Here is a 13,925-nt window from a genome sequence, read left to right on the forward strand (position 1 = left end):
AAATATATATCTATATATCTATATATATATATATATATATATATATATATATATATATATATATATATGTGTGTGTGTGTTAATGCCCAGTATTATCTAGTTGTTTTTTGTGCTATAATGCAGTGCTTAGAAAATACAAAATTTAGTGGAGCTAAGAACAATTTGGAAGCTGAAATGAAGAACATCTGGTCTACATCAAGCAGATCATGAAAACCTGTACAGGGCGTTATTGTTTAAAACTAGAAGATAATTTTGGTAGCATCAAATCTGCATTTATAAAAGCAGTAGTGAAGGAACTAGTCTTCTGATGTGGTTCCCAGTATTGCTCTCTCCTATTGTTACATGTCAGTAGTTGTATGTGGAGGCTGATAAAATGTGTATTAAAATATGTTACCAGCCTATACAAGCATGCAGGCAACGGTTCTTTACTCCTCCTGTTTTTAGGTGTCTGAGTGGAAGACCCAGGCGTCCCTGGCCTTGCTCAACCAAACGCAGAACCTCATCATCGGATCAGGCCTGCTGGCCGGTTCCCTACTCTGTGCCTACTTTGTGACTGAAGGAAAGTTTATGGTACTGATTACATCATATCTTTTATGATACTGAAATTGCCATTTATCGACGTCATTATTAATCCAAAATGTTTCTTTGAATTTGCTTATGTTGCTTATGTTATTCTATGTTCTCCAATCTCTACTAGAACCACCTGTTGTAAACGAACACTTCTAAAATGACTTGCCTTGCCCTGTCTTGAAATAAGCTCAAATGTATTATATGTTTAACTGATAACAATATGAAGAATAACAATGCTAATATGTATTGATCCATTCAGTATGACTGATAAAAAAAAATCCTCTTATCATAGGTTGGAGATTTTGTTCTCTTTGGTACCTACATCATCCAGTTGTACACCCCCCTCAACTGGTTTGGAACCTACTACAGGTAAGAAGAGGCAGAAACAGCTTAGAAATGCATCCATCTGCCTTAAATGTTCTTACCTGTTCATTTTTTTCCCGCAGAATGATCCAGAAATCTTTCATTGACATGGAAAGCATGTTCAAACTTTTTGAAGAAGAGCAAGAGGTACTTTGGAAACTGGCAAATGATTGGACTGTGTTTTCACTTTATAATCATCATTCATAAGTATAATCTATATTTTACATTCTCTATATTTGTTCACTTGTGCAGGTGAAAGATGAAGTAAATGCTGGGAATTTCCTCTACAAACAGGGAAAAGTGGAGTTTGAGAATGTTTACTTCAGCTATGCAAATGGGTTGGTTCACATTGGATTTAGATGCCTGATTAGAACTAAGATTGCTTAAAGTTGATGTAAGCCAACGTGTAGAGAAATAAGTTTTATTTTACAATACTCCATTCTTAGATTTCTTTACTGTTTTACAGGAAGGAGATTCTCCGGGATGTTTCCTTCACTGTACTTCCAGGACAGACAGTTGCCCTGGTGAATCTAAGGAGCAATTCTCTACTCGTTCACACAGTTAAACTGCCTGCCATCTGTTAGGACTGTACAATTATAATTTTCTGTTAATCTCTCTCTCTCCCACCCCCCCCCCCCCCCCCCCCCCCCCCCCAGGTGGGACCATCGGGCGCCGGGAAGAGCACCATCATTCGACTCCTCTTCCGTTTCTATGACGTTCAGGGAGGCAGCATCAGCATTGATGGCCAGGATATATCAAAAGTACATTTTTGTCACCAGAAATATTTTAGAGTTCAAGCAATGCCTCTGGGATACACTGATTCAATTAAATGTAACATTACAACTTTATAAAGCTCTCATATGTATTATAAGACACTGGACATTATTTCATGTTCTAACTGCTATAAACATAAATTAGCCCCTTGTTGTTTTGCTCTTCAGATTACCAAGAACAATGAAAGCACCAGTTACAATGTCTTTAATATCGCTGTATGTGACTGTGTGTGTTTACGGGCATACTCTGGACTAGTAATTACTGTGTCTTCATGGTTTTTTTCTCAGGTAAAGCAGGAATCTCTGCGAGCTCATGTCGGCGTGGTTCCCCAGGATACTGTGCTTTTCAACGACACCATCCGGGATAACATTCGCTACGGCCGCATCTCTGCTACTGACCAGGAGGTGGAGGAGGCTGCTGTAGCTGCTGATATCCATGATAAAATCATGACCTTCCCTGAAGGTAACCTATAGATTAACACTCCTGTGTTCTCAAAGTTTATAGAGTTATTTGTGTTTTGTTTTTTTGTTTTTTTTACTGATTGGTCTAGTATATCGTAGACATTTAAAGTAATGTGATGAGTGTTCGTCTGACTGCCACAGAGTAACTGTAAGATCGTTGGTTTTACCACCTACCTGTATTTTTCCCTGGCAGGTTACGATACGCAGGTGGGTGAAAGAGGTCTGAAGCTGAGTGGAGGAGAGAAGCAAAGGGTGGCTATTGCCAGAACTATCCTCAAAGCACCACAGATCATCCTGCTGGATGAGGTGAGATTGCAAAAAGTAGCAATGATATCTGAGTGGCCAAGCTGACTGAAAACAGAAACTAAAGTTTTTGCTCTTATTTCCTCTACAGGCCACATCTGCACTAGACACACAGACAGAACGCAACATCCAGGCCTCACTGGCTAAAATCTGTGCCAATCGTACAACAGTTGTTGTTGCTCACAGGTAAGAGATGCTCATAATGTAGATTTTTAGTTTTTGAAATGTTCTTTGTTTTAGGAAACCAATGGTTGTATCTAATGAGATGTGTGAATCTCTTTCTCTCTTTATTTTTTTTTTTAACATAAAAGGTTGTCCACCATAATCGGAGCAGACCAGATTCTGGTTATAAGTAATGGCCGGATTGCTGAACAAGGACAGTAAGTGTCCCTCATTTACTTATTGTTCTCAATGTCACACTGACAACCATATAGTACATTCCCTTTTTCATTGAACTCCAAGTGACTCACTTTCTCTCCATCCAAGACATGATGAATTGCTGCTCAAGGGAGGCTTGTATGCAGATATGTGGATGAACCAACAGCAGATCCAGGATTCTGATTCCTCCTCAGAAACAGAAGCCAAAGACTGCAAGTCTGAGAAACTGCAGCCACCATCAACCTCTTCAGGGTACCATGGCCACTGAATGTATTTTTTTGTTTGTTTTTTCTAAAAAAAAGAACTCTACATTTTGATTCCCCTCCTAATTGTAAAAAGTTGATGGATGATTTTAACATGATACAACACTCAGCAAGATGAAAATGTTATTTATTTTTAGAATTGTTGACACATTATTTAAAGATACAGAAGGAAGAGTTGCAAGAAATCAGGTTATAAAAAGCACTTATCACCTCAGAACTGCATCTTGTTGAATTGAGGGGCTAATGATTGTGTTTCCTGCTGAATAGTATATAAATGACACTGGGTTTGTATACACGTTGTCAGAGATTATAGTCATCTTTATTTTATTTTTTACATTGTGAGCTCTGCTGTTATTAGTTATTTTTATTAAGTGTAAGTTGTTGTTTTTTAAATGTGTAAGACTGTATACTTTTGATTGTTAAGATAAACCGGAGTGTGTTTGCTCATCTGATTATTGTGTCTTCTAAATTGTTAAGGATTAATGAATACTTAAGGCAAAAGATTTTTAGATTGGCTGATGTACACATAAAGTTGCAAAATCCATGTCTGCCTGTTGTTGGCAGTTAAAGACAATATACCTTTCTCATGGCAGACATTTTGACTTGCTACCTGAATATATTGGAACCAGGTTATCAGTTAGATATGTGCTTTTGCTGCATTAACAAGTCTGCCTTGAAAAAGATATGCCATCAAATTCAATGGAACATGCAGAATTCATACCCACCATTATCATAATAATATATAAATATATACAGTCATACACAATTTCTGAAGAGGAATTTTTTTTTTTTTTTACAATCACAAAAGGTACTGTTGATGATTATTACCTGTTGTAAATATTTAGTTTCATCTTGGACTAAAATAAAATACTTTTGTTCCAATCTGTAAAATCAATTTTCAGATTTAAAATATATCCTTATTCCTTTTATTTGATTTTAAAACACTACAGTTTTTTTTAGCTAATTACCAGAGAAAAGAAGCAAATTTGGAGTATGAATTTCTTAAGGTGACATAAAACACCCTGTTAACGCTGCAAATTTGAATTTAATTGTTTTGATTAAAATGATTGCTAAGGACAATTCAGTAGTTGTTGGATATTATTGGTAGGGACATGAGTCATTCCTAAACTAACTTAACCTATGTCCCAACTAAATTATATGTCCATTTTCCATTACTTAGTTCTGCATTTTTATTGAGTCTTTACAGCCATAATAATTGAGGCCAGCTATGATGCAATACCAATAGGTGAACTTACCGTATTGTATTTGTGTGTGCTGTAACAGCTTGATGTCAATGACAGTTATGAATTTGTGGTTAACTGTGATTCACAGCTGGGTTAACAGTTTATATTTTTGATAAGCTTTTGAATGCTCCCCTGTTCAGTTATTTTCTAATGGTGTTTCATAATGCAAGGCCCAACAAAATAGTTTAATGTATGGTATCAAATTATTAAGTTCATGGATGAGTGAAAAATGTTAGCAGCACGTGTCAGTACATGTTTTGTTTCACTAGGGAAATACATTCTCCCTATTAATATTTAACCGGTATTCACTTCTGATGTTGCTCAGATTTCATCATCGTAACAGCATCTGATGTCCTTCATCAATAAAACTTTTGATCCTGCTAAGAAACATGATCAGTACGTGAAAACATTAATACATCATTTGGCCAATTGTAACTGCTGTACAGCGCGGCCCCTCCCGGCCCCAGCAGCATCTGTATTTGTGTGGATAAACAGCTGGAGGCTTCGGTCGTCACTGACTGTCCCCGGTCAGGTTGTGTTGCTAGCTGAGCTAAGGCGGGGGCCAGGCCAAGCAGTCGTCTTTTCAACGTTCGGCAGACTAATGTTTAATCTATAGTAGATATGGATTTCGACGCTCTGTTTAACGAGAAGACTTTTCAGTTTTCGGACTTCCAGGAGTTCACGGTATGTTGTTGAGCTTTTTATATGCAGTCTAACTTACGCAAAGACCACACTTGGTCAACAAAGTACGGAAGCTAGGCGCGTTAGCTAAGTTTACTGACGTTAAAATCGGATCCCTTGTCTGAATATGCTGGTCGGTGGCATTACGTAGCTACGATCTAGCCAAGTTACCCGTACGACTGTGTGTCGTTTAAAATGTATAAATTAAAGAAACTTTATCATGAGTAACGCTAGCTCATATAGCTAGTTAGCTAACGCTAACGTTAGTAGATTATCACTCATTTTACGCTCGCTCTCCGTTGGGCAGTTACAGGCCTAACGTTAGCTTAGCTAACGTTGTATATGGGTAACACGGTTGCTGTAAACGATAAACAAATGTTAGTGTTGATGGAAGCATTTTCTATGTGCATGTAAATAAAGTCAGTGCTAAGGATTTATAGGTAACTGTGTTTTATACTTATTGCTGTTCAACTTAAGTTAACGTTAGCTAACATAGTTCCCCAAAACTACTAAGTTATAGCTAGCTAATGTTAGTGTTTTTACAGTTTCTTCCTGGACACCAGAAGTTGACTGAACGAGTGAGAAAGCGACTGTATTATGGCCTGGACAAAGACGTTTCTTTAGATGCCCTTTCTTGTCCTGTTACGGGTAAGTTAACGTTTAAATTAGGTTAGTAGAAAGATATACGCTCCTCCCCGGCACACCTTCATAACAAATACTTGATGTACAGTCTTTTTGGATAAGATTATTTTTGTGTTGTATTAAAAATGTTGTGCCAGTATGAAACTTACATGTTACATATACAGAAGAAGAAGCTCTTACTCTATGTTTATCTTTCTTATATTTTTCTACCTATTATATACCTACCTAAGTCCTTGTATGTGTAAACCTACTTGGCAATAAAACTAAATCAGATTCTGATAAATTTAAAAACAAGTAGATGAAATCACATGAGTTGACTTTTGTCTTTTTAATCTCTGTACTTCCAGATATTGCTGTTGAAATTTTCCAGAAGTCTGCCCCAAGCCCAATACGAAAACTACAGAAGAAGTATGCTGCTCATGTTTCCAGGTATGCGTAGATTATACCTTCTTACAGGAATAGCATGTACCACTACCAGCCATACATCTAAACACTTACCTATGTCTTGCTTCAGGGAGGCTTGCATCTCTCCATGTGCCATGATGCTGGCTCTAGTTTACATAGAAAGGCTCCGACATAGAAATCCTGAGTACCTACAAAAGATCTCTTCCTCTGACCTCTTCCTGATCTCCATGGTATGTGTGTTGAGTTCAAATGTCATTCTAAATGTCAGTGCTATTTCTAGTATGTTGGCCTATACTGCTGTTTTCTGTGATTCATAAAACTAGTATAACATTGCACTGACAAACGCACCGATCTCTCGCTCACATTAGATGGTTGCCAGCAAGTACCTGTATGATGAAGGCGAGGAAGAAGAAGTTTTCAATGATGAGTGGGGAGCAGCTGGAAAGCTGGACGTGAAAACTGTCAACAACCTGGAGATGAACTTCTTGAACGCCATTGTAAGTGTGTGTGCATTGCATGTCATATGTGCTTACATGCATGTTTGGTTCAAGTTCTTTGTCCTAATCCTTGTGTCCTATTTTCTAGGAGTGGAGCCTCTTCACAGAGCCAAATGACTTATTTGATATACTAAGTCAACTGGAAACCAGGTTGGTGGTCCGCTATGTTCAAATTGCACTAGACCAAAATACAGTGTCTGTAAGAAATATTCATCCCTAAAAATGTCTTTTCAAGAGTCAGCCGAGCCCACTTACATTACTTCCACTACCACTTTGTGTGAAAAAGTATTTCTGGCTCTGTATCCCCAGCATTGCAGAGCGACAGGGGATGAAACGTGGCTGGTTCACCTACACCGACCTCTGTGTGCTGCTGGAGCAGTCAGCGTGGAGTCAAGCCCTCACAGCCATCTACCAGCACTTTACCAAGGTGAGAAGTGGGTTTGAGTTGAATGGAGCTGAAAGAATATTTATATGCTCGGGATATGTCGGGTGTATTCTTTTATTTTTTTTTATGTCTTGTTTTGTTCTATGTTTATAACTTGTATAACAAACATTTTAACAACAATAAAGTCAAAATTCTAAAAGAGGAATTAGTTATTAGAATTGTTAAGGTATTAGGTTTGGTCATCAGTTTTGAACTAATTTTATTTCCAGGTATCCTGTATGCTCGGCCTTGTCTATCTGACCAGTGTGGCTGGCCTTATTGCCACCAGCGCTGTGCTGCACCAGCTCAGTCTCTCCAGAAGCGGCCACTGCCTGCTTCCACCTCCAGCTGAGATTAGCCCAGACCACCTTCCGACCTCCGACCTGAACTCAGAAGCTCCGTCTGCAGCCCAGAACCTCCCCTGTTTTGTTCTGGCCAACAAGAGTCTGAACCATCAGACGGGTACACTTGGAATCGGCCAGCACCACTCACAAAGTCCCCCATCGGCTTCCTCACAGACATCAATATTGTGTCTCTGGGGCTCCCTCCTTGCCTCAATGGGTCACATACACCCTGAAACAAATTCTGAGATGGAAGATCCCCAAACCTGGTCTCCTGCCTCCTTCTTCTGTCCTGGCTGTCTTGCATCCCTCCCTCCTCTTCAGTGCGGGCTCAGAAACACCTCAACAGTCTTCACTCATGGCCCCCTTGATAACAATCAGCGTCATTCACCATGGCTGGCCCCCAGCCTCCTTGGAGGGGTGGAACCAAGTCTGAACTCTCGCCTAGGGGTGTTTCCCCCTGTGCAGTTGGGACCCTGCCAACCAAAGTCCATGTTACCTGTCGACAAAGCCCAAGCTCTGCTCATGCCCGGCTAGAGGCCGGCAAACCCGTGTCCTGTCAGCCTGTAGTAATGGACTCTGGAAATGAAACCAGCATTGTCTTCATGACTCATCTACCACTTCAAGTCATATATTATTATTTTTTTGTTTGTTTGTTTGTTTACTTTTCCGGATCCAGAATACAAGTGCAAAGGCAAGAGTAATTAGGCACTTTTCAGGCGTGGTGAGAGTTTGATAGGTGTGAGGTCACTGATAGTTCACTAATGCAGAACACATTTGCCATGAGTAAAATGCCATAGTGTTCAGTTAATGCTCTGTAACTTGATTTACAATGCAGAGAAGTTCACAAGGAATTTGAAGATAATTTGATGTGTTTGTTTTCTTGGCTTCAACCAAACATTTATACTGCTTCCCACATTTATATTTGTTTGAAAGTCCTATCAGATGGTGATGCAAGACCCGTTTAAGGATTGTGTTTGGAGTTATTTTATCACAGCTGCTTGCTACTTGGTAGGTTTGCCTGTATGTGGAGGTTTCACAGCATATCTGAAGGTTTCACAGTAAGTTTTTTTTTGTTATGATTGCGCTCTGTGAATAGAAGGGACTAAACCAGTTGGCTTCTAAATTTTGGCTTATTCATATTTGCTTAGTGTTACATATATTTTTCATTTGTGTATAAGGAGCTTTACACCAGATATTGGCCATACACATACAGCAAGCACTGATTTTGTACACCAGAGAGTTTTTGTTTAGTTGTTTGTGAAATAAATTGTCTCCTGTTCTTGTAAACTTTCCCCTTTTTTATTCAGGAGAAAGCATCGAAGAAATGAGACTGTTTGCATGCAGACTCTCAGTCTCCATACCTCAACTGTCACTGACCACAGAAATCACAAACATCAACTTCTGTTATCTGGTCCTTTTCTAGAAAAATCTTATGAAAAATCGCTGGATTGTATGTAACATAAAACATCAAAGTCATTTTTCTATAACAGGGTAGCCAAATTTAAGAGATTAACATATACGTTTCCAATTCTCCAAGGAGAAGAAGGCCTGTATAAAAATAAGGGACTCCTGGGGTTTCATGATATTTTGGTTGGTGTTTGTAAAGTGAACATTTTGAATGTGACACGTTAAAGGCAAACAGCAGTGCTTCTTTGTTGATGCGGTCTGGAATTTGCACATCTGGCTCCATTTTCATTGCTAAAGGACATTTCACTCCACCATTACAGCATTGTCAAGTGACTTGCACATACAGGATTAAAAAAATTTACAGAATGGATCACTTTTTATGTACACAGTCACACACGGTCCCCAGGACATTTACTTTGTGATTAAACCTTTTGACAAATTGCTCTGAGCATCTGAATTTGATACACTTTAAAGCACGGTGTTGATACATTTTGTACATGGTGTAAAATGCAAATATTGTACAAATGTAAAAAAAAAAAAGAACTAATAAAGAATTTCTTTGTGACATTTGTTACTTTTTATAGACAAAGAGTTCATGCCATATTATTAGCAGAAATTGTACCCTCTTTATGGGCCTTGATAAATCATATAAGCCAGATTTATAAAAAGTCTTAACGGTTAATTCTATGCCAGAAGTTCCACCTTTTGTGTGCTGCAGCCAATAAACGGTGGCAAATGAGTGGCAGGGAAAATCACTTAAAGCCAAATACATTCCTTTAAACAACCATACAGGGAAGGTGATGTTGCATGTGTGTTACAGATAAGGCAAGCAGATGTCTGGTTTGGGCTGGAATGTCCCTCCTCCTGAGCCTGTGCCTTCTTCTTTTACCCCTCCCCTGAGCCCCTTCCTGACATATACCACTTGACAGTTACCAAATATAGACCCAACTGCTTTGTAAGAAAGGGTAACAAACTGAGCAGAGTCACCAACAGTTTGAGCGTGCAGCTTTGAAAACAACTTTTTCATGGACACACAACAGAATCATGGAGCCTCCCTCACAGGTGAAATGTTACTTTTGGAATGAATATAACTTAGGGGAACACGTTTGTGGAGTTTAAACTATTATTGGAAATGAGGATACTTGTGGATTGTGGAACTATTTTGACAACGTCATGGAGAATGTTTCGCCTGCTCTGTTGTAGATGTCATTCCCAGAAAAGAAGCAGGAAATACAGAAGCAAGGTACTATTTTAATAATTGTCATACATGTGTGTTTTGATCTGTCTTTGTAAATATTAAGTAGGGTTATATGTACACAGGCAAGCACATGGATCCCATGCTTGTTTGGAACCATGCATTTGCCGATAGGTCTGTACTCAGGTAGTGTGATTAGCTGTTGTAATATGTGGTATAATGTGTGATTTCTCCCAGAGGCTGATGCCACAGTCTACATGAATTTCATGAAAAGTCACAGCTGCTATGATGCCATTCCAACCAGCTGTAAACTGGTCATATTTGATACCACACTACAAGTAAGACTGCAGCTTTCCAATGGGAACATAAAAACAAGACTGTGTCCAGTGTCACATACTATAATACACAGAAGCTTGAATCGCCATTGATGTTTTCTCTCACTGACTGAATTTATTACTTCCAAAGGTGAAAAAGGCCTTTTTTGCACTGGTGGCAAATGGCTTGAGGGCTGCGCCTTTATGGGACAGCAAGTTACAGAGATTTGTGGGTAAGACAAAGGATTGACTGCATAGCCAAAGTGAAGTATCGGTCACTGGGAATTATTATAATGAGAACATAAACACTTTTCTCTTGCAGGTATGCTCACTATTACAGATTTCATCAACATCCTCCATTGCTATTACAAGTCCCCTTTGGTGAGCATGAATACATTGCAGTTTAGCTTCGTTTTTGTGGAGTTACTTTCCCCACACTTGTACTGCATAGATTTCAAAGATTATCATTTGGCACCACATGTTTTTATTAGAAGCCAGAGATGGCAGTTAAGCAATGTTATTTGATCAGCACAGCCAGAATATTCTAGACATGAGCCACCGCAATGCTGGCAGTACAACACAGTGTGCATCCCCCACATCAGACAGAAGATTTTAGGGGGTTGCAGTTTTTTGATTTGACCTGTCCTTGATCTGTAATTATTGACTCATAACTTGTCATTGGGGTCTCCCTCTGAAGGTTCAAATGTATGAGCTGGAGAGCCACAAGATTGAGACATGGAGAGGTGATTCATTTCAAAGTAAATACGCCACATAGATCAATGCCATCTATGCGTACACATCTCTATGAATTTAGAGCTGCTCTCTCTCTTCTTCTGTCTAGATGTCTACTTGCAGTCTTCCAATCGCTTCCTCATTAGTATTTCTCCTAAGGCCAGGTGAGTGCGCACAACTCAGATGTAATCTTTGATTACCTACTTTTAACTGTTTACATTCCAGTCAACTGTCTATCCGGAAAGGCAGTGAATTCCTCTTTTGTTTCTTCTACTCTTTCCTCTTAGGCTCTTTGATGCCATCTATTCGTTACTTAAATATAAGATCCACAGGCTGCCAGTCATCGACCCAGAGTCTGGAAATGTCTTGCACATTCTGACCCACAAAAGAATCCTCAAGTTCCTCCATATATTTGTGAGCAAGCTTTAACTCAGATGTTAAGCATGTGATTTACTTCCATTTATATCTGATGTTTATGTTTGTCATAACCTTACCATGAATAAAGGACTCAGTGTTCTTCTACTGTGTTGTTTGGGTGTCTTCAGGGGAAAAAAGTTCCCACGCCTGCATTCGTTCGAAGGCAGATCCAGGATCTTGGGATCGGAACTTTCAGTAACATCGCCACTATTCAGCAAACAGCTACACTTTATGATGCCCTCTCCGTTTTTGTGGAAAGGCGGGTGTCTGCCCTACCAGTGGTGGATAAACATGGTATACTTTAATTTGTTTTCATAATGTTGTACTTAGTAGTACTGGTGTAGTTGTAGTAGTAGTATGGTGGAAATGCATTGAAGAAAGGATCCAAACTCTATATTACAGCATCCAACAATTTGTTTTCTCAGGCAAAGTGGTGGCACTCTATTCAAGATTTGATGTGATTGTAAGTACTACATATAAGCAAGATTTCATTCAAGAAATTGAATTTCTTGTGCCGTTTTTGCTGACACCTGCTCGGACACTGGGGTATCTGTGTTTGCTCCACGGCAGAATCTAGCAGCCCAAAAGACTTACAACAATCTGGACATGACTATGCAGGAGGCCATTCACAGGCGCAGATGTTTTGCTGAGGGAGTAATCAAGTGCTACCCTGACGAAACCTTGGAAACCATCATCGACCGTATAGTCAAAGCTGAGGTAGATATTTAGTTTGAAACAGTTTGGTCTCTTCAAGAGTTCAAAAAATCAAGTTATAAATCAAGAGAAATACAGGATAATATATATATAATATAATTTTTCTTCTTATCCCAGGTCCATCGGCTGGTCCTGGTGGACAGGGCTGACATGGTGAAGGGCATCATCTCTCTGTCTGACCTGCTGCAGGCTATGGTCTTAACACCTGCAGGTATTGACGCCCTTTTGTCCTAGCACCAAGGGACAGAGCATCCCCTTCCTTCCTTTACCAACTGTGTAGGCTTGAGTCCTGGCCTTGTACCCAGCCAGGTAGGCTCTGGAGTCCATCCCACCTACAACCCCCTCCCACGCTGTTGTCTGGTCACCAGTATCCAGAGATCTTGACCCCACAATCAGCTTTTCCTGTGTTTCTCAGCGCAATAATAAAATTTAAAAAAACCAAACCCTGCTTTTAGATTCGCTCCATTGTTATGTGCAAGTGACCAAATCTCACACACAAACACACAGACATGCACGTGCTCTCACTCACACAGCACCGGTTGCTTGACTGATGCTTTGCAAGCACAGGCAATCCATGTGTTTTTGAGGATACTCATGATAGTGGCTGAGTGGAATGATAGTAATTTTTGTTTATGTCTTTCAGGAATCAACATGTGACTGAAGTGAGGGATCACAAGTGGAAGGAAAAATCCCTGGGTGTGCTGCTGTTTACATTAACATGTATTCCCCAATCTATGTGCTGTCTTCAAGAAGCAATAATGGACAGAGTGAGCTGACCTTCTAGGTCTCTAGAAAAATGTCCATATTGGCTGAATTTGATCAAATTGATCAATATATGTTTACTCAATGCTATATACCTCTGAATTAAACATTTGTATCAAACTGGCTTGTGTGTGTACATTTCTTGGAGAAATGCAGTAAGTGGACTATGGCTGACTTGTGCTTCTACAGAAGAGTTTACAAAATAAGAATAAAAATGTAACACACATAGGCTATAGTCCCATCAAAATATACACGGTATAGATGATCAGTTATAGTAGTTGGAGTAGTAGAAGCAGCACTGGTGGTGGGAGGTTGGTCATGTTGGAAAGAGAGCTTATGCAACATTTAATGCATGCAGCACTTTCCTCTAACCACACGGTGGTACGCTTGGGCTTTAACCCCTATACGGTAAACAAGGAAACACGTGACAGTATTTTTTTTCACATCCGTGACGGGCCTTGTGATCCGTCCGCCTATCTGTGTCATTGGTACATCAAGTTGCCAGAAATTATTAAGGATGAGGCCGGAAGTTGAGATTGCCTTCCAAGTAAAATAAGCTTACCTGACATAAAATCCATAAAATGTATGTAATCAAATTTAAATAAAAATTATAAATCACTATATTAAATATGAAGTTATCTGTAAACACATCCGGTTTTATATTTAGAGTCTGCAAACTTAGATTAACTTAACTATAAAGAGCTGTTCTTACTGTTACTTTTGTCATATTGTATATTGTATATACCATATACCAAATCCACCTACCTCATGTACATAACACTGCACATAATATTCCAGCATTCTTTGCACTCATCACACTGTGTACATGTATGCTTGTATGTGTATGTGCACCTGTATATCGCATCCACCTCCACCATGTACATAATAATAACAACAATAATGGTAATAATAATTTACTCCTGCATCCTTTGCACTCTGCTCATTGCACTATTGCACTATTGTTTCAATCTTTCTGTTTTGTTTATAGTGTGTATGTATTCTCTATACTGAAGCCTGTGTTAGATTTTTTTACTG

General features: G+C 39.2%; 3 protein-coding genes across 5 annotated transcripts in view; all 3 read left to right on the forward strand.

The window, feature by feature from the left end:
- The window catches only part of LOC123975387 (ATP-binding cassette sub-family B member 6-like), a 9,844-nt gene extending 5,652 nt beyond the window's left edge, over positions 1-4,192 (forward strand). The window contains exons 13-19 of the mRNA XM_046056847.1: positions 1,400-1,457; positions 1,590-1,694; positions 1,995-2,169; positions 2,362-2,474; positions 2,563-2,657; positions 2,783-2,851; positions 2,958-4,192. Of these exons, the coding sequence (XP_045912803.1) occupies positions 1,400-1,457; positions 1,590-1,694; positions 1,995-2,169; positions 2,362-2,474; positions 2,563-2,657; positions 2,783-2,851; positions 2,958-3,117 (775 nt within the window). The 3' untranslated portion in view covers positions 3,118-4,192. The remainder of the gene's footprint in view (positions 1-1,399; positions 1,458-1,589; positions 1,695-1,994; positions 2,170-2,361; positions 2,475-2,562; positions 2,658-2,782; positions 2,852-2,957) is intronic.
- A 670-nt stretch (positions 4,193-4,862) lies between these two features.
- On the forward strand, positions 4,863-8,636 carry cnppd1 (cyclin Pas1/PHO80 domain containing 1). Its single transcript, XM_046056882.1, has 8 exons — positions 4,863-5,040; positions 5,583-5,685; positions 6,027-6,108; positions 6,194-6,314; positions 6,453-6,581; positions 6,670-6,731; positions 6,891-7,008; positions 7,236-8,636. The coding sequence occupies exons 1-8, from the start codon at positions 4,978-4,980 to the stop codon at positions 7,881-7,883; spliced, it is 1,326 nt and encodes a 441-aa protein (XP_045912838.1). The 5' UTR covers positions 4,863-4,977; the 3' UTR covers positions 7,884-8,636.
- A 1,022-nt stretch (positions 8,637-9,658) lies between these two features.
- Positions 9,659-13,014, forward strand: prkag3a (protein kinase, AMP-activated, gamma 3a non-catalytic subunit). Of its 3 annotated transcripts, XM_046056899.1 has the most exons (13): positions 9,659-9,818; positions 9,960-9,999; positions 10,189-10,289; positions 10,417-10,498; positions 10,588-10,646; positions 10,963-11,023; positions 11,107-11,161; positions 11,285-11,411; positions 11,543-11,708; positions 11,840-11,877; positions 11,985-12,131; positions 12,246-12,339; positions 12,772-13,014. In XM_046056899.1, exons 1-13 carry the CDS (start codon positions 9,801-9,803, stop codon positions 12,783-12,785), a joined length of 1,002 nt encoding a protein of 333 aa, XP_045912855.1. In that variant the 5' UTR covers positions 9,659-9,800; the 3' UTR covers positions 12,786-13,014. The 3 variants fall into 3 exon arrangements, with proteins under 3 accessions (XP_045912855.1, XP_045912848.1, XP_045912865.1); XM_046056892.1 differs by lacking the exon at positions 12,772-13,014 and having other exon boundaries at positions 12,246-12,719; XM_046056909.1 differs by lacking the exon at positions 12,772-13,014 and having other exon boundaries at positions 10,963-11,008; positions 12,246-12,719.
- Positions 13,015-13,925: the final 911 nt, after the last annotated feature.

Source organism: Micropterus dolomieu, linkage group LG01 (assembly GCF_021292245.1).
Source record: "Micropterus dolomieu isolate WLL.071019.BEF.003 ecotype Adirondacks linkage group LG01, ASM2129224v1, whole genome shotgun sequence".
Taxonomy (NCBI): Eukaryota; Metazoa; Chordata; class Actinopteri; order Centrarchiformes; family Centrarchidae; genus Micropterus; species Micropterus dolomieu.